Below are 26678 nucleotides of genomic sequence, written 5' to 3' on the forward strand. Positions count from 1 at the left end.
TTACAAAAGCAATAATAATCACAGCAGCGTCGCCTGGAAAGCAAACACAGCTCATTTTCTGCAACAGCTGTGCTCTGAAAGAGGCTGTGTAATTCCTCAACTTAATCATATTTCCTATTGTCATATATTATCGTTTCATCAGATGCAAATCATATCTTTTATGATTATCGGAGGAGGCAAAGACTCTTTCAAGATTTATCATAAAAATACACAGTATCAGACAACAGGAATGTTCCATGAAATAACTATTTTAGCAAACCCAGAGAATATGTCCAGCTGTAGGTCTGTAATCCCAGCTCCTCAAGAGGCTGAGACAGGAGGATCACAAGTTCCAAGCCACAAAATTTAGAGAGACTATCACTGCACTTAAAAACAATGATAAAATAAAATAAAATAAGCAGGCGAGGGACAAAGGCCAGTGATACTGCACCCTTGGATTGGACCCCAGTACTGCAAAAATGAAAAAAAAAAAAATAGATTACTCTACAAGGCAGCTGGGGAAAGGCAAGCACCTGTGAGAGGCCTGCCGCTGGATCCAGAGGGCTGTGCCCCGCCTCCCCCATGTGGCTGTGTTATTTCCCACAGAGAAGACTCCAGCCGAAATCAACTGCTTCTCTGGGTTTTCTTAGACTCCAAGCCCGGGGAAGAAAGAACCCTGCTGGTCTTACTCTTCCATGCACCACTGCAGCTGAGCGCCTGCCTGGCCATAAACATTTGCTCAATGAGTTAAAAGCAAGCAGGTGGGCAGAACAGCACTTGGGCCTTGAAGATGAGTCCAAGGGTCTATGCTGGACCAGCTCACTGTAGTGGGCACTGCTCCGGGCAGTTGTGAAGCGGTTTTCTGAGGCATACTACAGATGCCGCTTTCGCTTCATAGGTGCAGCGTTTTAAGCCCTAAATGCTATTTATTTTAACTATATTCACTGGTTATAGCAAATATTTCAATTATTCTTCCTCTCAAACAGAATATAATATAGAATATATGTTTGATTACTGATGGTATTATTTGTTACTTTATATCAATTATAGGACAGGTACTGAACAAAGCAGTTGGGGTGTGTGTGTACATGTGTATGTGTAAATACGTGCATTTCTATTTATTCTTATTGTTCTGTTTTTCTGAGATAAGTCCTCCTACATAGCCCAGGCTGCCTCAAACTCCCAGGCTCAAGTGATCCTCCTGCCTCAGCCTCATGAGGAACTGGATTACAGATGCGTGCTATTGTTAGGGTCTGTACCTAGATCCCAAATCCCTTTAAAGGGTGCATGGCAAAGGCCCAAAGGAATGAGACACACAGCATGGTCTTCGGGCTGGAGGAGAAGTGAGATCCTCGGCAGAGCTTCTAACTCTACAGCCGGCTGACTGATGCTAGGCAGCCAGTATTTAATCAGAACAAACAAGGAGCCCAGTGGACAGTGGAGGAAACCTGAGCAGGACTGTGGGAGGGGTTCAAGGACCCCTCAGACCAACAGACGGTGCTAATTAAGGAGAACTATCCAGGAAGTCTCCAGGTGGCCTCAGCGGTGGCCTGTCCTGGCCCCTGAGGCTTCTCCTAGTTCTCAGTTCAGTCACACCCGGGCCACTCCACAGCCCTGATGTGTACTCAGCCTCAACAGCTTCAAGGTGCTATAGTGCCCAGCTTTGTTTCATTCTTTACCACATTAAATATGAGATCAATAACTTAATTTTGTAGTTAAAATTCCTGCCCCAGGCACAGCTTCTGTGTAACAGTGCATCACATTACACATACAATCAAAATGTATCAGAAACATTATTATAATGATAACTTTTTAAAAATTTTACTTTAAAAACAAAACAAAGGATATAAATGATACAGGATTTCAAGAAATAGTAGGAAATTAACACTATATTACATATTGTTACCTTACAAGTTATTGTTCAGATGAGAAGATTTAGACATAAAAAATGATCAAATGATCATCACATTAATAACGTTTAGATGTAAATGCAATATAAAATCAAATCTGCAGGGTAATGAATGTGCTGATTCCCTGCCAGGGGCTTTGTAAACACGATCAAAACTTTTAAAAGTCAAGTTGACAACATGTATTTCTGACCAAAAAATAAGGTGTTAGTAGCCACTAGATTTCTTCATCTCATCGTTCTTCATACTAGAAACACAAAGACGGTAAATGCAGCTTTTACGACAGGATAGACTTGGGGAAAATAAGTAACCAGCAACAGAAATCAAATACACGATGATTATGATACTCGCATGCTGCTTCAAAGTTTGTACGCACGTTCCCCCTAGAACTACACATGTGCACAGGTAAAGAAAAATCAGGAAAAAAATAAAAAATGCAGATCATGTGTTACGGTGATGACATCTGCCAAAGACAAGGACAGATCAAATGAGATCCTTTTTACATTTAGACAGCTTATCACACATAAGGCACAGCCAGCCAGCCAGGGTGCCCAGCCCCCGGTGGTGAGAAAGACAGACCCCACATGGGCCAGACACGCTCCCTGACGCTCAGGGCTTCAGCTTCATCAGAACAGGTACAGAAGAGGAGACTGTCATGCATCAGCCTCCTGGTAAGAGCCCCAAATCCGGGGAGGACCCCAGGGCCTTCTGTCATGACCCCATGACCCTGAGGTTGGTCCCTTCTTGTCTCCCGGCCTCTGTGGGGATGCCCGACCACAGGGCTGCTGGCAGCCCATTGCCCCAGGGATGGGTGGGATGCACAGATCAGGAAGCAGTGCTGCAGACTATCTTTGTGCAGATATGAGCAGGGCGTCCCTTTCTTTGTCCAGCAGCCTTAGGTGGACTGAAGATGTGTTTGCTTTCTTCTGAGTCCAGGCAAAACCTCCACCAGCGTCAGCCACAAGTCTGACCTGTTTGGCTCACTGGACCTCTGCCAAAGTTGCAGGTCAGAAAAACAGCAGCAATTGTTTCACAGAAAGTGAAAAGCAAGGTCTGCAGAGATGACATGCAATGCTGTCCTACCATTAAACATCGTGCCATTCCACCCACACCTTGACGTATGTTGGCTGCTTAATCAGACTGGCAAGAGCAAGAAACTGAAACAATACAGAAGAAAAAAATGAGTCCAAACTAGGTGGAGACAGTAAGAAGGCAGCGGTGAGTTCCCAGGTCAAAGCAGCCTCTGAGAATCGCTTTTAGGGTGTAGCTCATGGCTATTCTGCTCCTACTGCAGGAATTGCAGGGGCTGTGAGCAGGTCATTCTGCTCCTGCCCCAAAGATACCAGAAAACTACAGCCCCACGGGTGTCTTCTGGAGATCCTAACTCTCCTGACAGCAGCCTGAGTTACAGGACCATGGGAGCATCACCCTCGAAGGAGGGGAGAGAGAGCTGCTCCCACACCTGGCATTCTGGAGTCAGCTACAGAGTGAAGTGTCCCAGGGAGAGCGGTACCACCAGCAGGGAGTTCAACTCTGGGCGGGGCAGCACAGCAGGGGGTTCGTTGCTGAGAGCTGCAAATGCAGAAGCTCAGCAGAGCCAAAGCCAGGGAAAAGCAGGCTCAGGGCCCAGAGGCCATCCAGGCTGCTGCAGGAATTTTCATGGCGGGTGTGCATGGGGCCTCACTATGAACACACACACTTCCAGGGCCAGAGGAACAAGAGACCTGCAGAGCTCAGCTCCCGGGGACAGTCCTGTGGCGGTGCATCGGTAGTGGGGAACTGGCTGGGGCAGCAAAACCACACGTGGAAAGGGGCCACACGCAAAGGACCCCTTCCAGACTAGAAACGTCTTAGGGGTGTGTTTACATTGTGGAAACCACCACTGCGTCCAAGTTTACACATTTTGAGTTCTGAATACCTAAGTTGACTTCAATTATTAAAAATCTTTACTTTGCTTTTTTTTCAGTTCTCTACAGGAATACACTTCCATACATGTGCACTGTTCAAATGCTTAATTTTTCCTTTACAAGTCCTAAAATAAAAAGCGTGGTATGTTCAAATACAGAAAAAAAACCCTCGGTGTTACTAGCCCTAGGATTTTTTAATTCTCTAAACTCTCTCTAGCACACCCAAGATATCTTATTAGGACCTCCCCAAACTAGACCCACTAGGAGCAGGCCTGCTCTGGGGGCTCCCCACTCTAATAGTCTTCCTGACCCCTTGAATTAGAGAGCACAAACTGGAGACTTTCCTTCTGCACGAAGCACGACCAGCTCAAGGAAACCACACAGCAGTCACCTGCGTCTTAGGTGCCTGCCTCACTGCCGGGACAAAGCACCCAGCACCAGTAACTTACAGGAGGAAGGTTTGTGGTGGCTCTTAGTTGGTGGATGCTTCGGTTCTTGCTTGGTAGCCCAGCTCCAAGGCAGGACAGCAAGGCACAGGGGCAAAGGCCACTCACCTCCAGGGACCCAGGAAGCTGGGAATAAAGGGAGGAGTCAGGAGGGAGAGGCCCGCCCAGGCCACGCCCCAAGTGACCTGCCTCTCCCAACCAGGCCCCGCCTCCTAACCCCGTCAGCCTGAGCCTCCCCCTCCCCCATCCAGTCACTTTCGGGAAAAGCCCTACCTATGAGCACATGATGCTCTGGGGGACCATCTAGCTAGAAAGCATAATAACTGCAATTTTATGAATTAACATTTAAAATGGTTGAGGGGTGCAGATGAAGAATTGATCAGGCTTAAGGCTAAAACCATATACATTTCAAGACCCCTGCCACAGGGTGGTTGCTTTGCAGTTCTGTTAGCCACTAACGGAACACATCACAGCCTAGTACAACTCCTTCCTTCCTTCAGAGAGCATGTGAGAGACAGCTGGGAGCATCCAACCGATCTCATAATGCACTGTCACGCACAGAGGTTTCTTTGGTGGTAGCAAGCAGAAGCCATGGGATTTTTCTCATCACTGCCGGGTTCAGGTAGTGGTTCCAAACTCACAGTTCAGTCCCTGCAGCAAGGACTTCGTGCTCAACCCACAGGTTGTCCCTTGCACACTTAGGCTGCCTCCCAGTCCAGTCCCAGAGACTTTAGGATTCGCATTTGCTCATCTCCCTGGGCGAAGCAGGAGCTGATGGTGGGAGCCACACAGAGAGCTTGCCTTCTGCCCCCAGGTGGCCCTCACTCTAGGGGAGCACACAGGCATGTCAGTGTCACGTGCACCCTGACACAGAGTGGGACCTGATGGCCTAACGGACACACAAGCAGGCACGAGTGCTCACTGAAGACACGCAAAGGGTGCATCTGGGAAAGAAGATGAGGGAGGATTAATTCTAAACAGAGAACGCCTCTGCCTCTGGGAAGCCGCTGCTTTTTGAGACAAATAGAAATTGCACAAACAGCTTGCAGCAGAAGCAAAGCAAGAGAGGCTGAAAATCAAGAGCCGCCTCCGCAAACACCACAGTCTAGAAAAGGCTGAGCCAAAGCCCGTGGGAGCCACAGAAGAGAGGCTGGACTGCAGGACGGGGATGGGACAGAAGGAGACCAGGAAAGACATCAAAGTCACCTGAGGCGTTCAACCTAGTGAGGCCTGGGTGGAGGGTGCTGGGAGTCCATCACAATTTCCTCTGTGAGCTGGCACAAGACCGGAGAGAGGGTGACAGACAGTAAGAAACCTCAGTGGGGGCGTGGAGTGCTTGCTGGAGAAAGGCAGGAGGAGCCAGAAGGAGACCAGGGACCCCACCAGGAGCCATGGCCTGCAGCTGTGAGCTTCTTAGGAAGGGCAGGTAGCAGTGGGAAGAGACCAAGAGGATGCTGGGCCCCCAAGAGGACAGGAGTGGATGGAGAAAAATAATAAAAAGAATTATTTTCAAAGGTATAGAACTTTCGGTATGTGGGGAAATCTATGAGAAACACATCCAACAAGAGACACTGAGAAAACTGAACCAAGACCAGAACACAAACGGCTCCAGCAGAAGTGAGAGGGGAAGGGAGGAAAAGCCTAGGGATCCGAGGGACGCCAGAGGCCTGGGGACAGAGGGCCAGGAGGGAGACCCCACGACACACAGCAAGGGCTCCAAAGATCAGCACTGTCAAAGCACCTGAATGGCCAGGAAAAACTGAGGCAGGAAAAGCAGCTGCTGGGTTTGAAGTGTGGGTGCCCCGGGACCTCACAGTGTGGCTTAGTGGAGAGACAAGATCAGAAGTCAGACTAAGGCAAAAGCAAAGTGACACAGGGGAAAGGCAGTGGGAGTGGGCCAGTACTGAAGAGTTTGCAAATCAGGAGAAGAGGCAGGTGACGGGAGCACCGGAGGGGCAGGACAGGGTAGACTGTTTCTTTCCTTGTATGAAATACAGGAAATTCCAGAAGAAAAGAGCATTCTGGTTCATCAGCTGTGGAAATGAAAAGAGAGAGACCTGTGAGGCCCTTAGAAGAGATGGGGGCATCCTTGGAGGAGCAGACTGGAGAGAACTTAAGAGTGCAGGCAGAGACACAGCCCTGTTATGGCCTGGGAACGCTGCTCTCCAAAGGCGCCCAGGCTCGCTCACTATCTCAGCCTCTCTCTCTCTCTTTTCTCTTATGTCTCCCTTTCTCTCTCTTTCTCTCTCTCTCTTCCTCTTCTCTCTCCCCCTTTACTTCCCCCTCTCCCTCTCCCCTCTTTCTCCTCCTCCCTTCTCTCTCTCTCCTTGGACACCTCAGGGTAAGCAGCTGCCTCTGCACACGCTCAGCCTCATGCAGGCCCAAAGAGATGTGACTAAGCAGCCGTGGACTGAAACCTCTGAGAGGTGAACCCCAACAAATCCTTCCCTCTTTTAAGTTGTCTTGGGGTTTCTGTCTCAGCAAGAGAAAGCTGATGAATACAAGCTGGGATTAAAATAAGGTAGGTGGTGAAGGAGATGTTAAAGAGGGGGAAAGACAGAGGAAACTACATAAAACAACCTTAAATCTCCTTCAAGGCACAGGAGGGCAGCTGCCAGAGAAAAGGTGAGGGTGCACCTTCAGAAGCATGAGGAGAGCGAAGGCTGTGGACGTTTAACCTGAAGACAAGGAAAACAAACAGGCCTGAGAGCCGCACTCAGTAAGCGGTGTCTGCAGAGGAGACACCAAAGCCAGCAAGGACTTCTCCAGCAGCTCTTGGCAGCCAGCAAATGGGAGCAGATGGTGAGGTTTGCAGACAGCTGGCGTCGATGAGGAGAAGGCCCAAAGGCTGGGAGATGCCAAGTCAGGAGAAGAGCAGAATTAATGTTCGAGGGGCCCGTGTTGGCGTGGGAGGCAAATGAAATCAGACAACAACTGACCAAGAACAAGAAGAAATGGAAAAGCTAAAAGTACAGGACGTGGTTGTTGTTGTTTGAGATTCCATAGAATTGGAACAGAAAAAAATTAAGAGTGTGATCAAGAAGGAAGTCTCAAAATTTGAAATGTAGAGGACAATTTATTTAATAAGCAAGTGGCTAGCACTGTGTCCAGAGCAGAGCACTGTGTCCAGAGCAGGAAATACATGGGCAGAGAACAAAAAATGCAAGAGAAGCCTGGGTCAGTAAAGAGAAGGGTTTGCTACACAAGGTACCCTAATTCACAGTTTTCAAAGTATGGTCCTCACCAGGGAGCTTCCAGGAAATGAAAATGTGAGGTCACACACTGGACAGAATGAGTCGGCCATCTGCTTTAATAAGCCCCCCTCCAGGTAACTCTGATATATGCCAAAGCATGAGAGCCACTGCCCCAGTGCACCATGAAGCAGAAAGCAGTCCTGCTCGAGGTCATCAGGGCACGCCCTCCATAGGAGGCAGCAAGCACCTCCTGGGGAAAAGGTTCTCCCAGCACTGCTGCAAGACCAACAGCGTCAGCGTCACCGGGAAGGCCGTTAGGAATAAAATGTGGGACTGATGAACTGTGGGAATCTACTGAATCAGAGGCTCTGAGGACAGGGACCCTCAGGATCTGTGATCACAGTGCTTCAGGTGATTCAAACCACTGCCTCAGAGGGAGGACGGGCTCCCGCATCAGGTGCCCAAGGCCAGGGGCAGAACCAGCCTCTCTGACTGCATCCCTGCCTTGAATTTCCAGGAGTCTCCCCAATATACCATACAGCCCATTGCCTGAGCAAGCATGGGGATGTGCTTCCCTGGAAAAAGACAGAACAATTGAAACACCATCTCAAGAACTTCACTCCTCGGCCTGCATGTATGTGAAATGAGTGGATGGTTTCTGTGACTTTTTTTTTTTTTTTTTTGGCTTTTTTCCGGTACTGGGGATCAAACTCACAATCTCATGCTTGTCAGGCACGTGGTATGCTGCTGAGCTAAATCTTCCAGCCCCTCAATGGGTGGTTTTAAAGTAAACAAATATCATGATATGTTTTGAACTATTTGCCACGACCACTGTTATGTTTGTAGTTGTTTTTATTGTTTTTAAAAGACATTGCTGGTGGCAATTCTAGAGATTATGGATAGAATAAGAAAAGGCCACTGACAATAGAGATACCACGAAGGAGATTGTGGGAATACACAGGCATGATGCGACGGGGCACCGTGCTGCGACAGTGGCTGTAGGACTGAGAGGAGCAGAAAGAATGCAAGGAGCTATTTCAATGAGTTTTGACAAAACCAGATAATCAACGAGATGGGGAAGACCCTCCTGATATGGCTGGCATTGGAGGCAGAGTTTGTGCTTGTGGCTGTCTCTAAGCAAGACAAAATCGGAGGGGCAGGCTGGGAGGGCAGGAGCACCTTTCCAGAGATGCTGACCCTTTGGAACTGAAAGAGATCTGGAGGTGTTTAGGATGGCCAAGGCAGGAGGCAGGAGGCAGGAGGCAGGAGGCAGGAGGAGCAGATCTTTCAGGAGAATGTTCCAGACCGGACACTGGACTTAGTGGCCATCAGTGTACAGGGCCCTAAAACAGAGGATTCTCAGGGAGTGGGACCAGATCTGAGCAAGGGACCAGGATCAGGCACTGGGAATTGCAGCTTTAGGGTGAGAGCAGAAAGGAAGTCTGCAGAACCAGCAAAATGGGAGGAAGGAAGGAGGAAGTATTTTCTTCCGCCCACCTTTTTAAAAATTTTATTTAAGGAGAAAAAGAAAAAAAAGGCAGAAAAAGGGTGCAAGTTATACAGAATTTCAGAAAAAAATAAACAGTAGGAAATCACTAGTTAATAGAATACATATTGTCATCTTAGAAATACTTGTTCAAGTTACAAAATTAAAGCATATAAAGTGGACATTCAAACAGTGAGACTACAAACAGTTCTGTTCAATGATCCAACGAAACTCAGTAATATCTTTATCTATCTTATACACTTAAATATACATGCAGTTATATCCTTTAGAGCACTTTCTTTTCCTCTCTTTTGTACAATGACAATTACACATTTTGGGTTTTATTACTCCCACAGTTCTTATTACTTTTTTTGAAGAGAGTAAAACCAAATGTGACATAACAGAACAGAGTCAGTCAAATCAAAAGGATGGACATAATACATAATGTAAAAACAAAATACAAGGTGATCAACAATGGTTACCATAATGCCTCTTGCTATCTTAAAAAGAATTGCCTATATCATCAATTATAATAAAATTGAACAAAACAGTAAAGAACAAAACCAATAAAACCAAAACACTGGAGACATTACAGGTCTTCAAAAGAAGATAATAGTCAACCAGAATGGGCGTCATAATGAATCTTATTATCTTCACAGCTGTTGCCTATATTTTCAAACTTGGTACTATCAAGCAAAACAGAATAGAAGGAAATCAGTCAAAACAAGATGATGAGAGCAATATAGGGTTTCAAATCAAGTTAATAGGAAATTAAAGTGGGTTACTATAATATATCCTGATATTTTTTATTTATTTTTCCCTTAATTAAAAGTATAAAAATAAAAAGTAAATAATAAAATGGAGGTTGAGATAAAAGAGGGCATAAAGACAAAACAGCACAGGTCAAAACATAACCATTTAAGCAAAATAGTGTTTCACCACAAGATAATCCCGACATAAAAGTAGTTACCATATTGTCTTTTTCCTTGAAATCTTTAAGTATAACTTCCTATACTGTAGCATCAAACATATCAAAACAATGTAAAACCATTCAAGGGAATGACATTATTACAGGGTATTTAGAATCAACTAACAGAAAATGAACAATGGTTTCTGTATAATCTCCTTGTCTATAAAAGTTTTTGTTTATATTATCACATATAATAAAATCCAATAAGATACAACATGTTAAGACCTATGGAGACAGAACAAAAGCTTGGTGGGACTTCAAAACAAGATGATATTAAATCAGCACTAGCTATTATGATATCTTGTTTTCTCCAAAATAGCTGTTCCTACCATCTAACCTTCTCTGCCTCATTTCTAGTAAGCTCTTTTTCTGTCATTAGTTGTCAGTTTGTCTTCTTCATTTCACTTTCTGCTTCATTCATTGTGGCCTCTCTGCCACTATTTCTGGAATCTTGGTATTTTTCTTTTTTAGAATATCCTGCAGTATTCTCTGTAGAGTTGAACTGGTGGTTGCAAATTCCCCTAGTTCCTCTTTATCCTGGAAGCACCTTGTTTTTCCATCAATTTCTAGGGATAGTTGTGCAGGATATATCAATCTTGGCTGGAGGTTATTATCTTTCAAAGCTTGAATTATTTCCCCCCACGCTCTTTGTGATTTGATGGTTTGTGCCGAGAAGTCTGGTGTAATTCTGATGGGTGTTCCCTTGTAAGTGATCTGTTTCTTGTCTCTGAAGGCTTTTAATATTCTGTTCTTATATTGTATTTCTGGAATTTTGATTATTGTATGCCTAGGTGTAGCTCTGTTTGGGTTGTAGGTGGCTGGGGTCTTGTATGCCTCATACATCTGAGTATCTTTACCTTTTGCTAAATTAGGGAAATTCTCCTGGATTATTTCTGTGAATAGCTTTTGTAGTTCATTTGTTTGTGTCCCTACCTCTTCTTTTATGTTCTTAATTCTTAAGTTATAGATCCTCTTAATTCTTAAGTTATAGATTCTTATAGAGGAACTATAGCCTTTGTATTATTGTTGTTTGTTTCTTTGTTATTTTTAAGAGGTTTTCATTTCATGCTCCCACTTTATAAATCTGTCCTTCAGTTCAGATAATCTATCCTTATTTTCTTTCAAGCTGTTATGCCAGCTTTCAATAGAGTTTTTAGTTTCCTGGTAATCTCTTTGAATCTGCTTCACATATTCTATGTTTTCTCTATTTCTCCATCAAACAATTCTCCCCTTTTTTTCTGTTCTTCCATTCCACCATCTGTTTTTTCTTGGGCAGTGCTTAGCATTTCTCTAACTATTCTACTTATATCTTGCTTTATTTTATTAAATACTTCACTTTTGAACTCATCTATGAGCCTCTGGAGATATCACTTTATGTCTATTGGTGCCCTGCCTGATATTGCACGTTTTCTGTCCTCATTCTCCTTTGTATTTACCTTTCCTGGATCAGTGTTCTCCGGATTGGGGGCCAAGGACCCTTTCTTGTTGCTCCCTCTTCCCATATTTTTTGTTTCTTCCACACCAGTGTAAATAGGAGGCCCAGTTTTTTTTCCTTGTCCTTTACAGTTTGTTTGAATCTGCCAGCTAGGAGTTTCCACCTAATGCAGTATACTAGGGAGACACAGACCTGGGCAGCCTCTGCTGGGCCCGCCCCCCCAGGTCCATCAACCTACTGAAGGCTTCACTGCTAGGGTACACTGCCAGGCACAGGGACCTGGTTTGGGCTAGCCTACTGGGTCTTAGTCCGCAGGCATCACCCGGGCCAGGCACTCCCCACCAATCCCACTTGAGAGGGGAATATGCAACTAAAGTCACTGCAGCATCCTGTTCTGGCTAGTCTGCCCGGTCCCAGAATGTCCAGAATGTCCTCTGTTGGAGCCTCCTAGTCCATGGAAGAATCCCCATTTCCCTCACTCACCACAGGTCGATGCAAGGCTCCCTGCCTGTCCCTCTCTCAACTCCGTTTGCTGATTCCCGCTCTCAGAGCTTTTGTGTGTCTCTCTCCCTGCTGTCCAGATTCAGACGCAGCAGCGGCAACAGGAAACCCAAATTGTGGCTTCCAGTGACGCAGGTTCCAGCTTCCACGCTGAGACTTTATCTGTTCCTGTTACAGCACCGGGATTGCATTACCAGTTGGTTTCTCTCAGCTCAGTTCATTCTTTGGTCAGCAGAGGATATCTCCCCTTGCTTAGAGTCCTCACTCCACACCATTCCTGGATTCTAAACTGTATGTCTCAGAGAGCCTCCGTAGCTGCTGTTATCTGTCTGCCATGTTCTCTTGGAAGTCAGAGGGAGTATCTTAAAGAAGTAGAGCACTGTACTGCTATAAGAGTTGTTTCAAGCAGAGGAAGACAACATGAAAACTGGCCACAGACCATGTATTAGTACCTGAAAGACACAAGTGGCCTTTACCCTGAGATTTCAAGAAGACATTGATTGCATGTCCAGAAAAAACAAAGCAAAGAAAAACAACACAACACCACATAAAACAAAGCAAAGCAAAGCAAAACAAGAGATCTGAAGTTGAAGAAAGAGACAATACCAAGAGAGCAGGGGTAATTTCCACTGAGAAAAGGGGGAATGGAAGCTGGTGTGGGGCAGGCTGAGGGGAGAGGGAGACAGGCTGAGAGGACACCTATGGGAAGACACAGTTCTCAGGTCCGCACATGGCAAGGTGCCGGCAGTGGTCACCTTCAGAACTGACCAGATAGAAGAGCCATAGCCTGTGTTGCTGGAGTCACTCACATTTTGGTCACCAAAGACAAGCCAGAGAGAAAAGGCCATCCAGCCTTTTTTGACTGGACTGACCCAACACTCAGGTTCCTTCTGTGAGACAGGCCCTGTGTTACTGCCCATGCTGGAGAGGAAACAGAAAACTATGCCATAGCTCTTGCCGATAAGGAACTGGCAACTTAGTGGAGGAAACAGATAATGATCACACAACAAGTGAAACCCAGTTGCAGAGACATGAGCAAAGAGCCGAGCACCAGGGAGTAGAGTAATTTATACTGTTCGGGGTTCCACTCATTTGGTTTTACTTCATCCAGCAAAGAGTAAGTGAATGCTTTCTATACGCTTATAACACAGCCAAAAAGTAAGCTAAGACATCCAGCCTTGATCCACCACAAATTCAAATAGTAAAGAAGGTAAGTTAAATACATAGTATGTCAGACCGCGAAGGGTGTTAAGGAGGAAAGCAGGCAGAGAGCTAGGGGGAAACACCTGCTGGCAGCCCTGTACCTTGCTTGACTGGTGAATCCCACCTCCAAGCAGAAACTCTGAAGGCAAGAAGACCATGGAACCATCTGTACGCCCTGAAAGCCATACAAGCAAGAGCATCCCTCAAGTAGCTGGAGTGAAATGGTGAGGTTCTAACAACTGATGTGGGGTCTATTATTTCATTTACAGAGCACAGGCTTCCGCTATTGACTGGATTCTTCCTCAACACTAGAGTCCACTTAGTTTCCTAAAATGATCCTTGTAAACATTTGTGTTTAATCTGTTCAGAACTCATTTATATAGATGAGGGCCAGCGGGATGAGGGTGAGGCAATTGAATGACTCATTATTTGTTCCTTGATTTATTATCTTTCTTCACATTGTATGTATCTCTTTATGGTTTCTCTACTCCGTGCTACAAATGCTTGCTCTGTAACGCCAATAGGATGTTGAGATTTAAGGATAAAATTGTCTTCCTCAATTAAATAGAGCAAAACCAGCAATCCTCTTCCCAGATTGAGTTAAGTTTTAATTTGGGGAGAGCCAACATTTTTCTGTTAAATCCTTCTGTCTTGTGTCATTTCCACCCCAGTGTCATTCAGATATGAATTTATATCCTTTGATAGAATTTTCTACTTCTCTTCATTTAAAGCCCTGCACATTGCTCGTTCATTTTGTTCTAAATATTTTATACCTTATTCCATAAAATTCTGGAATTTTTTGAAGTAATTTATATTTAATTTATTTTTTAACTTACTAGTATTAATAAATCATTTAGCTAAGATATAGTGGCGCTAATGGTTTTCACATTTATCCTGTATCCAACAACCTCTACATTCTGTAATAATTGTGCCAGTTTACAATTAGAGTCCTCTGACTTTTCTAGGCATAAAAGTCTATTACCATAAATGTTACCTGTGTACACAGTTTTCTCCAACCCAATTTTATAGGACTTGTTTGATTTTGCTTCTTGATTGACAAAAGATTCTTAAAATAATATTGAATATTTATAACTAATGTCGAACTCCTTATCTCCTGGGCTGAAAAAGTCTTGATATTTTTTACCCTTTAGCATATTTGCTGTTATATTTTGGTAAATAATTTTACTACATTTAATCCTGTTTTACATTAGACATTTTGCTTGTAATCACAGTTTTATCAAAAGCCCTTTCAGGGCCTGGACATCACCTGGCTTTCCATGTTTCATTTGTTGATAATTACATCAGCAAGTTGCATGTTGAACCCTACTTCACTGCTGAGTATCGTATTACTGAACATTACCCCTTCAATAATATCAGAAGGTCCTCCTTCTGATATGTGGTTGGAGTATATTTGTCAATATTTATTTATAATTTCATATCTGTGTTCATATGTGATATTCATTTAAAGTCCAGCATTCTGGCTTCTGTATTATCTTTCTTGAGTTTCAATTAGTATTTCATAAAGGAACTCTGATTGTTGCTATGACTTGGAAGAGTTCACCTCTCACTGGAACCATTTCTCTCAGTGATGAGCAACAGTGGAGCTGTGAATCAACATGACTTCCACTCTCCAACTGGTCCACAGAGGTCCAGCCTCTACTGTGTTTGACATTTTCTCCATCACCCTTAGGGTGCTGGGAAGTAATGCATTCATTCTAAGGGTTTTAACTTCTCAGAAACCTTCCACATCTTTATTTCTCCATTAGTTGTGAAGCTTATGATCACATGGAAGGTACTTCTTATCTAAGAGAGTGGGCAAATGTTGACAGCAACAAAAATGATCAAGAACACAATGCAAGAGAAGCTGGGCTGTGGGGGTGAAGGACCCCCACGTGGTGTGCGTTTGCAGCAGTGCTTAGGCCTGAACCTGCAGTGGAACAGAAATCACTGGGGCAGAGCAGTGACAGCAGAGGCCTCCCAGAGGAGAAGCACACACAATGAGCAGAGACTCACCATTGCAGCACAGGGGAATCCCAGCAGCAGGGAGTGAAGAAGTGATACCAGGAAAAGCATTGGTACACAAAACTGAGGAGAGACAGATGTATCAGAACACAAAAGAGAACACGGAAGAGGAAAAAAGATAGGGAGGTGGGGGAGAAGAGGAGAACAAAGAGAAGACAAGGCATATCTTAACTAAAAGACCAAACCAGATGGGAGGAAGTGGATGAAGATGAGAAATTGCAAAGCAGACGCAGGAGAATCCTGCCCACAAGGATGGTGCCTATCAGGACCCAGAGCAGGTACGGTTCTGCCACTGGAGAAGAATAAAGAATCAAAGGATCTCAGAATTCTTGATGAAACATTCAGAGGTCAGTGAAGTTGGCAAGAAAGAGCACCCTTGGGTGCAGATCTCCCATTATGAACAGATTTCCCCATTGACGTGTAGTAGATGTGAGGCAAACAGTGTGATAAAAAATAGATCTCATTACCAAGACTCAACAATGACTCCAGGTACCTAGGAGGTTGGTACTGAAACACCTTCCCATGAATACCATCCGCAAGTCATCAAATTAGCAACCATCTGTACGAGACGGCGATGTTCTTTTCAGGAAGGGATTAACCACACATTTCTCTTGACCTTTCTCTCCTATGTATACTTGAGACACTTACATAGTCTACTAAATAAGATATAGTTCCAGTTCTTGTTGCTACACTCACTAATTTAATTAATTCTGACAGGCAGAGCTTAGACTTTTCTCTATTCAAGACATTCCGTGGTGGGCTTCAATTAATGGACATACTTAAAATATTAGGCAAGATTGTTTTTTTCTTGCCACAAAAATGTTTAAAATAAATTCTTTTCAAATCATATCTCAGCTTCACAGCTTGTTAGCCTTTTGAAACACTATTCATTCTCAGTGAATGCAGATTTAAAATCCGTGAAGGAATAGTGAATTTCAGTTCACTAGCCGACCATCTGGGGCAAAAGAGAATACTTCCATCAGGTGACAAGTAAATTACTCTAATTTATGATATTTTAAGTAAAACTTTAAAAATAATTTTATAAAATTAAATGCCTGGAAAGTGCATTCAAAGAAGACATTGATGAGTTCTGTGAAGTACACACTGGCATTTTCCCCAATGAGCTTTCAAAGACTTCTCACCCTGCCTTGAATTACAATGCAGTATAAATACAGTGACGAAATGTGGTGGTATCAGGCCTGCCCTGTGCGCTGATGAGGCTCACTGATGACACTACTGCCTTAGCAACAGGTTCAAGGGAATTTCCACTTCCTGCAAGCAGATTCAAAATGATTTTGCTCCCTAGAAACTGCAGAAGGCAGAAAAATGGCCCCCAAAACACGTTCACATTCTTATCCCCAGGAAGGGATTTTTACAATCTATTTTATTAGTGTCTATTAATTTTTAGAAAATACTGGGCTTCAATGTGGTGTTTTCATAGGTGCCTGGAACATATTCAGTTATGTTCATGCTCACCACTACCCGCCCTTACATCCTCTTTCTTTTGTCTAATCAAAGTCTTCCTTCTACTTTCATGATATATGTGTTCTAGATTCCACATACTAGGGAAAACTTGTGATACTTGTCATTCTGAGTCCAGCATGTTGGCATAACATGATAATTCCAATCCATTTTCCTGTAAATGATACAATTTTGTTCTTCTTATAGCTTGCTAGTAATCCATTGTGTACTTCCAGCCCATTTTTCTCTCCATCATCCATTGATGGGAACCGAGGATGACTCCATATCTTGGCTGTTGTGCCCTGTGCTGCAGTAACACTGCTGCGTGGGTTCCCTTCGAGTGCACTGACTTTGGTGCCTACACCACAGAGAGGCATAACTGGGTCATGTGGTAGCTCTATATTTAGTTTCCAAGGAGCTTCCATACTGATTTCCATAGTGTCTGTATGAATTTACATTCCCACTAGCAGTTCAAAAGTTTTCTTTTCACACCACGTCCTTGCCAGCATTTATTTTATTTAGTATTCTCAATGAAAGGCATTTTGACTGGTGTGGGAGAGAATCTCAATGTACTATCACTTTGCATTCCCCTAATTTAGCCTAAAGATTTTTTTTCTTTCAGCCAGATTTTTTTTCATAGTCTACTGACCATTTGTGCTTCTGAGAACTCTCTGTTCAATCCCTTCACCCATGTAGAAGCTGTGCTTATTTTATTTTATCTTATTCTGTGTGTGTTTATTTTCTTGGTCTTGAGTTTTGTGAGCCCTGTTTATTCTAGATTTCAATGCTCTGTTGGAAGAGTACTTGGCAAAGATTGTTTATCATCGCATAGGCGGCCTCTTCATGTTGTTTTCCTTGCTGTGAAGAAACTTCTTAATTTGAAATAATTCTGTTGTTGATTCTTGCTGTTATTTTCCGTGCTATTGGAGTCCTGCTCAGGAAGTGTCTGATCAGAGGAATTTTGCAGATATGATCAAGTTAAAGTCCTTGAGAGAGGCAAGCATAAAGGTGGCTGCGATGTAAACACAGTGGGTTGCAAAGCGAAGATGCAGCCCCAGCTGCACGAGACCTGCGGCGATGAGACCTGAGAGACAGAGATGCACCACTTTGCTAACTTTGAAGGTAAGGGAAGGGGCCACGAGCTAAGGAATGCAGGTGGCTATCAGAGGTGGGAAAGACTAGGTATCAGTCTGTAGCCTTTGGAAGGGGTGCGCCTCTGTGCTCAGCTTGACCTAAGCCCACCCGAGACGCCTGTCAGACTTCGGACCCACAAAACCGCTCTACAGTGATGAGTGTCCACTGCATGAGCCACCAAGTCTGTGATGCTGGTAGTGAAAGGAGACAGGAGAACTGGTTAGCAGGAGTAAGTATGGGTATTTAGTTTGCTGTTCAAACCCATCACCGAGAAGTCTCTAAATGCTCAGTAACTGGGATAGTTGACCAATAGTTTTGTAAGTTTGTCTGCAAAATATGAAAGAATCCATAAATAATACAGTAGTTTAGGTCAATAGTTACCATAGTAGGTACTATATTATTGGATTTGAACTGAAAATCACTGTTCACAATACAGAACAGCTAAGCAAACATACCCTTAGCAGTGGAAATATATTCCTGCCTTTTTGAAGTCATATTCAAACAGCTAATTTATAATAGGCTTCATAGAGAACAACAAAACTCCTTTATTATCCTATTGTTTTTGTACACAAAGCTGTACCGTGCACGATCCAAAATAGTTTCAAATATACTCCTAGAGTTTTAGGCTAGGGCTGAAATATATCTAATGAATCAGTCAACACTTTAAAGGTTAAAACTGTGATTTCTGCCAAGCTTACTTGTGTCATAAATATCTTATTTAATGAACCAATTATTTATATAAGCTATAGATGTACATGAAGTTGAATAACTGGTTTCAATTTCTAGGCACCTTTTCTATGCTTTAAAAATCATCAATAAAATACAGCTTCCTTGTCAAGCTAAATCCTAAACTACTGAGTTCAGATTTGCTATCATAAAAAATTAATAGTGACATCAACAAGCTGAGAAAAATAATTTCTCCTAAAGTCCTGAGGATTGTGAAGACAACCACAAGGAATTAAAAGGGCAAAGAAGGGGAAAATAGTTCTTTCTCAATCTATTAAAGTAAGTCATGAGCTGTATAAGCCTAACTTTATATACCTTGATGTCTATTTGGGGAAAGTGTTTCTTTATTAAAATCCCTGTCACACAGACATACATCCTGGGTGCTACATCCCAGGCCCCCAGCCAATGTCACCTCTGCAGAGATCTCTATTCACATGTCCACCAACTGCCCATGCCTGTGACAACCTCCAAATCCAAACTCCCCCCAAGACTCATCTCACCACTTCCAATCCAGACTTGTAGATGCCACAGTGCCACAGGAGTACACACGAGGGTCATCCTTTGGGTCTGCATCAAGAAGAGGTCCTCACTGTGTACCCTAGATCTTCTGACCCCTCCTCCTGGACTGCTCTCCATCTGGGTCTTCCTCCTAGTCACCATGAGCACCGAACAGTCAACAGCCGAGCCAGCCCAGCTTAGCAGCCGCTGGCAACACACTGATGTCCTGGATTCTCTTCTGCCATCTCTCTCCTGCAGACAGTAGTCTCCTTCCCACATAGAGGCTGCACTCTGCTGCCCACAACTACAGTCTTATGATGACCGGTGGGACGAGGTCCAGGCACCATGCCCAGCACTCTCAGCACTTGATCTCGGAGCCCAGCCCAACAACCTTTAGCCTCCGCAACTTCTCTCTCCAGCCACTAATTTAGCAATTACTTATGGAGCACTTGCCATGTGCTTGGCACTATTACCAAACAGTCAACAAAGACAGACATGACACCTCCTTCCTAAGCTTTAAAGTCTAGTGGGGAGAAATCCAAAAATCCAAAATCAGATTATGAACTATATCAAGGGTATTCATAGATGCAGGCTGATAGAACCCCAAGAACCTGGATCAGGGTATCAGGAAAGCTTTTCTAATAAAAAGCACTGAAGCCAATACCTTCAGCAACATGAGTACCTACGATCAGGTCAAAGCAAGACCTAGGGAGGCAGAAAGCCCAGCAGGAGCTCTACATCCACCTCTCCATCCCAGCTGCACTTGGAGAACTGTGGAGCTTCCAACAAGTAGGTGGGCGCACGCTATCCCCTGAACCCAGCCTGTTTGGGACTCCCGCACCTCACCATCAGTGTGCAGAGGAGGGGCTGGGCGGATCTGGGGCGCCTGCATCAGCCTCCCCGTGTGTCTGGAGGACTGTGGATATCTCAGCAAGCAGGGGAGGATCGCAGGTTCCAGAGGCACTGCGGCCAGTGGTGAGTGCTCAGCGCACTCTGCCCAAAGCCCAGACTGTTTGGGACCCTCCAGGCTTCCGGGTGCAGTGAAGTGGAGAAGTGGATTTGAAGCCTCTACATCCGCCTACATCATTTATTGTATCTAAGAGTCTTTCAATGGAGTTTAGGGGGTCTTCTATGTAGAGTATCATGTCATCTGCAAACAATGATAATTTAACTTCTTCTTTTCCTATCTTTACCCCTTTTATTTCTCTTTCTTGCCTAATTGCTCTGGCTAGTACTTCCAGTACTATATTAAATAGGAGTGGTGATAAAGGACATCCTTGTCTTGTGCCTGATTTTAAAGTAAAGGCTTTCAATTTTTGGCCATTTAGTATGATGCTGGCTGTTGATTTGTCATAAATGGCCTTTATTATATTGAGGTAAAGACCATCTATTCCAATTTTCTGTAAAGTTCTTATCATGAATAAATGTTGGACCTTATCGAAGGCTTTTTCTGCATCTATAGAAATGATCATGTGATTCTTACTTTTGGCTTTATTGATATGGTGGATTACATTTATTGATTTATGTATGTTGAACCATCCCTGCATTCCTGGGATGAATCCCACTTGGTCATGGTGTATAATCTTCTTGATGATTTGCTGCATCCTATTTGCCAATATTTTATTGAGGATTTTTGCATCTGTGTTCATTAGGGAGATCGGTCTATAGTTCTCTTTTTTAGTTGGGTCTTTCTCAGGTTTTGCTACTAGAGTAATATTTGCTTCCAGGAATGACTTAGGAAGGATTGCTTCCCTTTCAATTTCATTGAATAGTTTGAGGAGTGTCGGCATTAGGTCTTCTTTGTATTTCTTGTAGAATTTTGCAGTGAATCCATCTGGGCCTGGGCTCTTCTTTGTAGGTAATGACTTAATTACATTTTAAATTTCATTAACAGATATTGGGTTATTCAACAGTTTTACATCCTCCTGATCTAGCTTTGGTACTTCATATGTTTCTAAGAATCTGTCTATTTCTTCTGTGTTATCAAACTTTTGAGAGTAGAGGTTTTCGAAATAGGTGTTGATGATCTTCTGTATTTCTATTGGGTCTGTAGTGATTTCACCTTTTTCATTTCTTATTGCATGAATTTGAGCTTTTTCTTCCCTTTTTTTAATAAGGTTGGCTAGGGGCTTATCGATTTTATTTATTCTTTCAAAGAACCAACTCTTTGATTCGTTGATTCTTTGGATTGTTTTCTTAGTCTCTATTGCATTGATTTCTGCTCTGATTTTTATAATTTCCTCTCTTCTTTTGGCTTTGGGCTTGACTTGCTCTTCTTTTTCTAGCTGTTTGAGGAGGGCCATGAGGTGGGATTGAAAACTTCAGTGAATATTTTTAAAAATTTTTAAGTACATAGTAAAAGACATATCATCCCAAATCCTCCTCAAAATCCTTCCTCACACTTCAAGTGCATTTTTCCCATCACCCTTGCCACTTTCTGAAGCAGTTCTGCAAGTCTTCTTTCGTAAGTATCTTTCCTTACACTGCTGTGCCTGACTCTCTGTGCTGAGTAGATTCCAAGTGCTTTCCTTTCAGGTTCATTTGACTTTGGGGAGGAGCCAGAAGCAAGGGGCTGCAGATTGGCTGAGCAAGGATGATGAGGACAAGGGCTCATGCTTTTATGAGCCTGCCTTTCTGTTGGGTGGCGCTCAGCAGCAGCTTTCATCCTGTGTCTGATCACACCTCATAAGACACGCAGGAAAGAGGTCTTCCGGAAGTGCTCCAGAAGTGGCAAGAAGGATGGGATGAGAGTGTTTAAAGCAGGGAGGGAATCTGAGGAGGATTAGTGGCTATCTAACTTTTACTATGATAATTTTTAAACTGTAAACTCTATACATTGTGATCACCCCTCATATGTATCTCCCTCTTCTCTCTATATATATATATTTATTTCTATGTCTTCCTCTTCTCTGTATCTTCCATGCATTGACATGAGCATTTCTACAAATAGTATCTTCACTGTAAACTAGACATAGAAGAAAGCACATTTCCTAGCACCATTTAATTATGCTTATGAAAATCAGGAGAAAAGCAAGAGCCTAGCCTTCATTTCTAAGCAAATTTCCAAGGAATCCATCACTTCCCATCCAAGCACATCCTTGTACTTCAACCCTGAAATGACAATTTCAACAAAGCACATCCCTCCACACACACACTCACGTCTTTCTGACTTTTGCAGAGAACCACAGCATTCTCTGGAGGTTCTGGGGTCAAACCGAGCCCCCATCATGGACTCAAAATGAGACTGACAACCACCAATTCTGACACCCCACCCCTGCCAAGGGAAATCAGGATGGGACACTGGGCTCCATCACAGGATGCACAGATGGAGACACAAGGCCTGCAGTGAACCAGAAGGTGAGGCAGTGGATCAGGGTAGCCAGAGCCAGAACCTCACCCAGGAGGGAGGAGCAGAGAACCAGCTGGGCACCTTAGCCCTAGACTGCTCCTTTCCTGCAGCAGAGCCCCGGACGGCTCCTGTCCTCCTGAGAGAGACAGAATCCCCTGAGTCCCCCAAGCCACCTACTGCAGAGCCTCAAGGTCCAGTTCAGAAGCCCAGAAGGACTTTGGAGCCAAAGAGGGAAGGCCACTAGGATGCAGGAGGAGGTCCCTGCAGCCAGGGCAGAGGCAGCCCTGAGCCAGTGGAGATGCATCCAGGTGCTGATGTGATGAGCAGATTCATCATGGATGAGAGGAGCTGGGTTGCTCACTGTCTGAGGCTGCACTGCCAATGTAGGAGAGGAAAGTGAAATGGATCCTGGGGGAGAAGCCTGGAACCGAGGCTGAGCTGTGAAGTCAGGGGGTTCACTCTGCAGAGATACATTCTGGAACAATAATGATAGAAAGCACAGTGTGTGTGTGTGTGTGTGTGTGTGTGTGTGTGTGTGCGTGTGTGTGTATTGCATACACAGATTTCCTGAGCACAATGAGAGGGCCCAGGGGCTGTGATATCCTAAACACAAAGAACCCAAAGAAGCATCCAGAACTTTCTGCAGATGACAAAACAAAGCCCAGAATGTCTGGCGGCAGAAAATGGAAATGTGATCCAAACAACAAACACATCAGAAAGACACAAACCCGACACTGCAATCCCACAGGCAAATGGGACAATCTGAGCATCAGACTGATGGTGGAAGGGAATGAAAATCCTCTGACTAAATGAGGGAGCTGTGACTCCATCAGCAAGTAAATGAAATAACTAGAAAGTCCAGTGAAAAACAGAAACATGACAGCTTTGGGATTCCTTCCCTATAAAATACACATAGAATTGAAAGGAAAAAAAGTATAACTTTAAAATAGGAAAGCCTGATAAGACCGCACTTAAGCCAAGTGATCAAAGTTATCATCAGAAATGGGACAAATCAAAATCATGGCCCTCTGATAGGATGCGGTGAGGGTAACACAGGATAGCCCTATGCTGTTCCCCCCACACACACTGGACATCAGGAGACACCACACACCCTAACACAGGACCATCCTGCAGAGTACCTGGCCTGAAATCTCTAAGAGAGTTGGTGGCTCTCCAGTAAAGGGTGAGGAAGAGCAGCAGCCCCAGCACACCAGAGAGACACAGTTCCTAGAAGACCCTTTCACAGGCAGGACGGGTGTGGGATCCCTGGTCAGACCTCAGTGCTGTCCCATGGCCAAAGGACCCTGGCGGAGCCACAGAGTTGCCTGTGAGCTTGTGGTACTGCCTCACATCCGCTAACTCAGAGAGAGAACATCTCTGCACTGTTCTGAGGCATTTTTAGGCATATGAGACTGTAGTTTCAAGATTCAAAACACGTTTAAAACAAGAAGCGTGGGTCCAGTGTAAGTGCTAAGAAGGCCCAGGGGGCTGATGCGATCCTTTAAAGCAGGCAGGGCAGCAGAAGAGCCCACAGCACCAAGGCTCGAGTTTCTGAAAACATCTAAGTGAACACTAAGAGGTCCCAAAGCCGCAGCTTTGGTCTCAGTGGTGCAGGTTAATTATTCCGAACAAAAGCGAAACACACTTTGAAACAGCAAAGCACGTTTGAGAGAAGGATCCTTTGGTTCAGCCGCCAAATGAAATGGACATCTCTGGCTTTGGGAAGGAAATGGGCGAGACCTGCGGAAGGGAAGGCAGAGGGCTGACCACCCCCTCAGCCCGCCTAGGACTCCAGGACCAGGGGAAGTGTCTCATGGAAATGCACAGCTGCCCTGTGCCCGGTCCCATTGCTAACTCCCTGCGGTCCCCTGTCCAGAGTTCAGTGCTCTCCTTACCCACAGATCACAGAGGGAGCACATACTTCCTGCTCCCATGATGAGGATGGCTCAGGGACAGGGATAATCTGAGGGCATCACCAGAGAATCTTCAACATGGGAATCCTCTAATAGCGCATCTTTCACGTACTAAAGACTTCGCAGCCCACAAAAACTGTCTTGGAAAACCAGCCTCGTGAACACAGGGCCTGGCTGTGTCTTGCTGCCTTATCTGGTTTTCATTCTTGATCAGCAGAGCAAGCCGCGAATGCACCCTCTTCCTGCCTAAGCGTCCCTGAGCGCCACCCCAGTACTCTCCCGGAAGTGGCAGAATGGCATGGAGAAGTTTGGTAACTTCATGCATTAGCTTTAAAACCCAGCTCCCTCTTAAGGCAATATCAAGAGCAAAATATGTACTGGAAAGTATTACAGAGCAGTAGTTTTGTGGAAGGGCAAGTTGAATGCTTGTCTTATTATGGTGCCCATGCAAAGAGTTTACTACTTAGAATCCCAGGGACAGCTTCATGGCTCAGTGAAAGCATAATTCTTTCAGTGCAAAGTAGCAAAATACCTACATCTCTAATTGTTCATTTAATGGCAATAACAACCATTGATACCTATGAGAACAGAATGAAGTGGAATGGGTCTGGTTTTCCCTTTCCAGTGTAGAGGTCCAAGTTTGGGTAATGGATGGTCGAGTGGAAAAGACCACACTTCTCACAAAGCTCCGCAAATGTGGATACCAGCCCCACTGACACACAGCCATGCTGCAGGCAAGCACTGCTGTCACCACCCCCGGGAAGCCAGCCAGCAAACATAACGGAAGGCTCCATGGTGTTCCAGCTCTGTCTCTGAAGTTTTTAGATTCATATAACAAGCCACATCTCCCAGTGCCACAAGGGCGCCCTTAAGTTAAGTTAAACATTTTTGGAAGTACTGTTAGTTTTTCCTCAGATCTTTTAGTTAATTAATACTTCAGAAAGTTATTACCTCAGTAGTAACGTGAAATAATAGATCTTTCTGGTCTGCTCTGCCCTGATCCTACAATTTTTTGATACCTACCTTACATGGAAGATACAGCTGATTATGTAACCTGATTTTTTTGTAAAGCAAAAGCTTAGGATGTGATGAGAAAAAAAGAGAACACAGAGAAAAAAATATAAAAATAAGAAAAGTAGAGAAGGGAAGGAGCCAGCCGCAAGGAAGACCCACCAAGCAGACAGGGGGGTTCCTCAGAGACCAAGCCCCAGACACCAGATCTGCAGCTAGGACCCAACGAGTGGGCTTGGCAGTGGACCACACACCAGGGCCAGGCCTGAGAGGCCTCTTAGGACATCTAATGAAAGAAGAGCAGGTGCTGCATTTACGGAACTTCAGATGAGTTTCAGTGGGAGAAGAGCAGATTCGGAAAGACTGAAGGGCCCAGGAGCTGCCCCTTCGAGCCAGGAGACATTGTGTCAAAAGATCAAGGACAAGTGGAGGAAAGGCGTCCACTGCTGGGGCGGAGGGAGTGAGGAGGAGGGCGGGGCTCCAGGACAGTGCATGATGGAGGCAAGACACTGGGGGACAGGACGAGCTCTACTTCCCTGTGTAAGACAAATAGCAAAGGGGAGAGAAATGAATGCACGGAAGCGTCCATCACCGTGGGAGGCTCCTGCTTCTATCCCATCAGCATGCTCCCAGGGACCTCCCGAGGCACCAGCAAGCCAAGCAGTAAGCGCAGATGTGAGATGCCCGGAGGCCACGACAGAGGTGCCCAGGTGAGAAAGCAGCGGTGGTCCAGGAAGTCAGATGCTGCAAGACAGTGGCTGCTGCAGCATTCGGTCAAACAACATACATGCAATGCAGTATGGGAAGCAATATTCAGTGGGCTCTTCAAAAAGATAAAGGACATCTGTTTAAAAAGTTGGTGTTATCTGACTAAAGTCCTTAGTTTGGTGAACAGAGACGTATCAGTGTCAATTCCTTAGTTCTGCTAAGGTTCCGTGATTATACCAGATGTTAGAATAGGAGATGGGGGCGGGGTGGCTACACAGGGTTATTCTGTGCTTTGAAGCTTTTCTGTAAATCAAAAACTAGTCCATAATGAAAATTTTATTTAAAAAAGAAAAATCTAAGAACAGACATTCCAATGATATTCCACAAATTAAGGCATTTAGTGTTTAGGAGTTTCCGAATTTATTTTCAGTAATATCTGCCTGGTGGTAACTTGATTATAAACTAATCGCAAAAAAATACATGGAAAGTACGTATTTTTTATCTCACAAATGAGAATAGCAATTATGAATACTTTTCCTCCTGGGGATGCATGAGGTTTTGTGGCTGTCATCTAGACCAATTTACCAGGATTTTCTCCATCTTAATACGTTACCATAAGCTTTTCTTGTCCTGTAATTCAGATTTCTCTGAAAGCACTGAAGTGACATAACTGTCTACTCACAATGTGCCACAACATTTTCCCTGTACTGTAAACCTGTCAACATTTAGATTATTTCCAGCATTACATTATTCATAAATAGTACAACGACCAACACGCAAATATTGAATGCATGTTTACTTCACTGACAAAAACGTCAGCAAGAGGGG

At 44.3% G+C, this 26678-nt stretch overlaps 1 protein-coding gene across 4 annotated transcripts in view; it reads right to left on the reverse strand.

The window, feature by feature from the left end:
* LOC134471837 (uncharacterized) overlaps nt 1–26678 on the reverse strand; it is a 123951-nt gene that overhangs the window by 62484 nt on the left and 34789 nt on the right. For all 4 annotated transcript variants that reach the window (XR_010041533.1, XR_010041532.1, XR_010041534.1 and 1 more), the window contains exon 2: nt 4243–4365. Coding sequence is in view for 1 of the 4 variants with exons in the window: in XM_063231954.1 (XP_063088024.1) it covers nt 4243–4365 (123 nt within the window). In the remaining 3 variants the exon portion in view is untranslated. The remainder of the gene's footprint in view (nt 1–4242; nt 4366–26678) is intronic.

Source organism: Cavia porcellus, unplaced genomic scaffold (assembly GCF_034190915.1).
Source record: "Cavia porcellus strain 051 isolate PalLab524CR breed Dunkin Hartley unplaced genomic scaffold, mCavPor4.1 scaffold_20, whole genome shotgun sequence".
In the NCBI taxonomy this organism is placed as follows: Eukaryota; Metazoa; Chordata; class Mammalia; order Rodentia; family Caviidae; genus Cavia; species Cavia porcellus.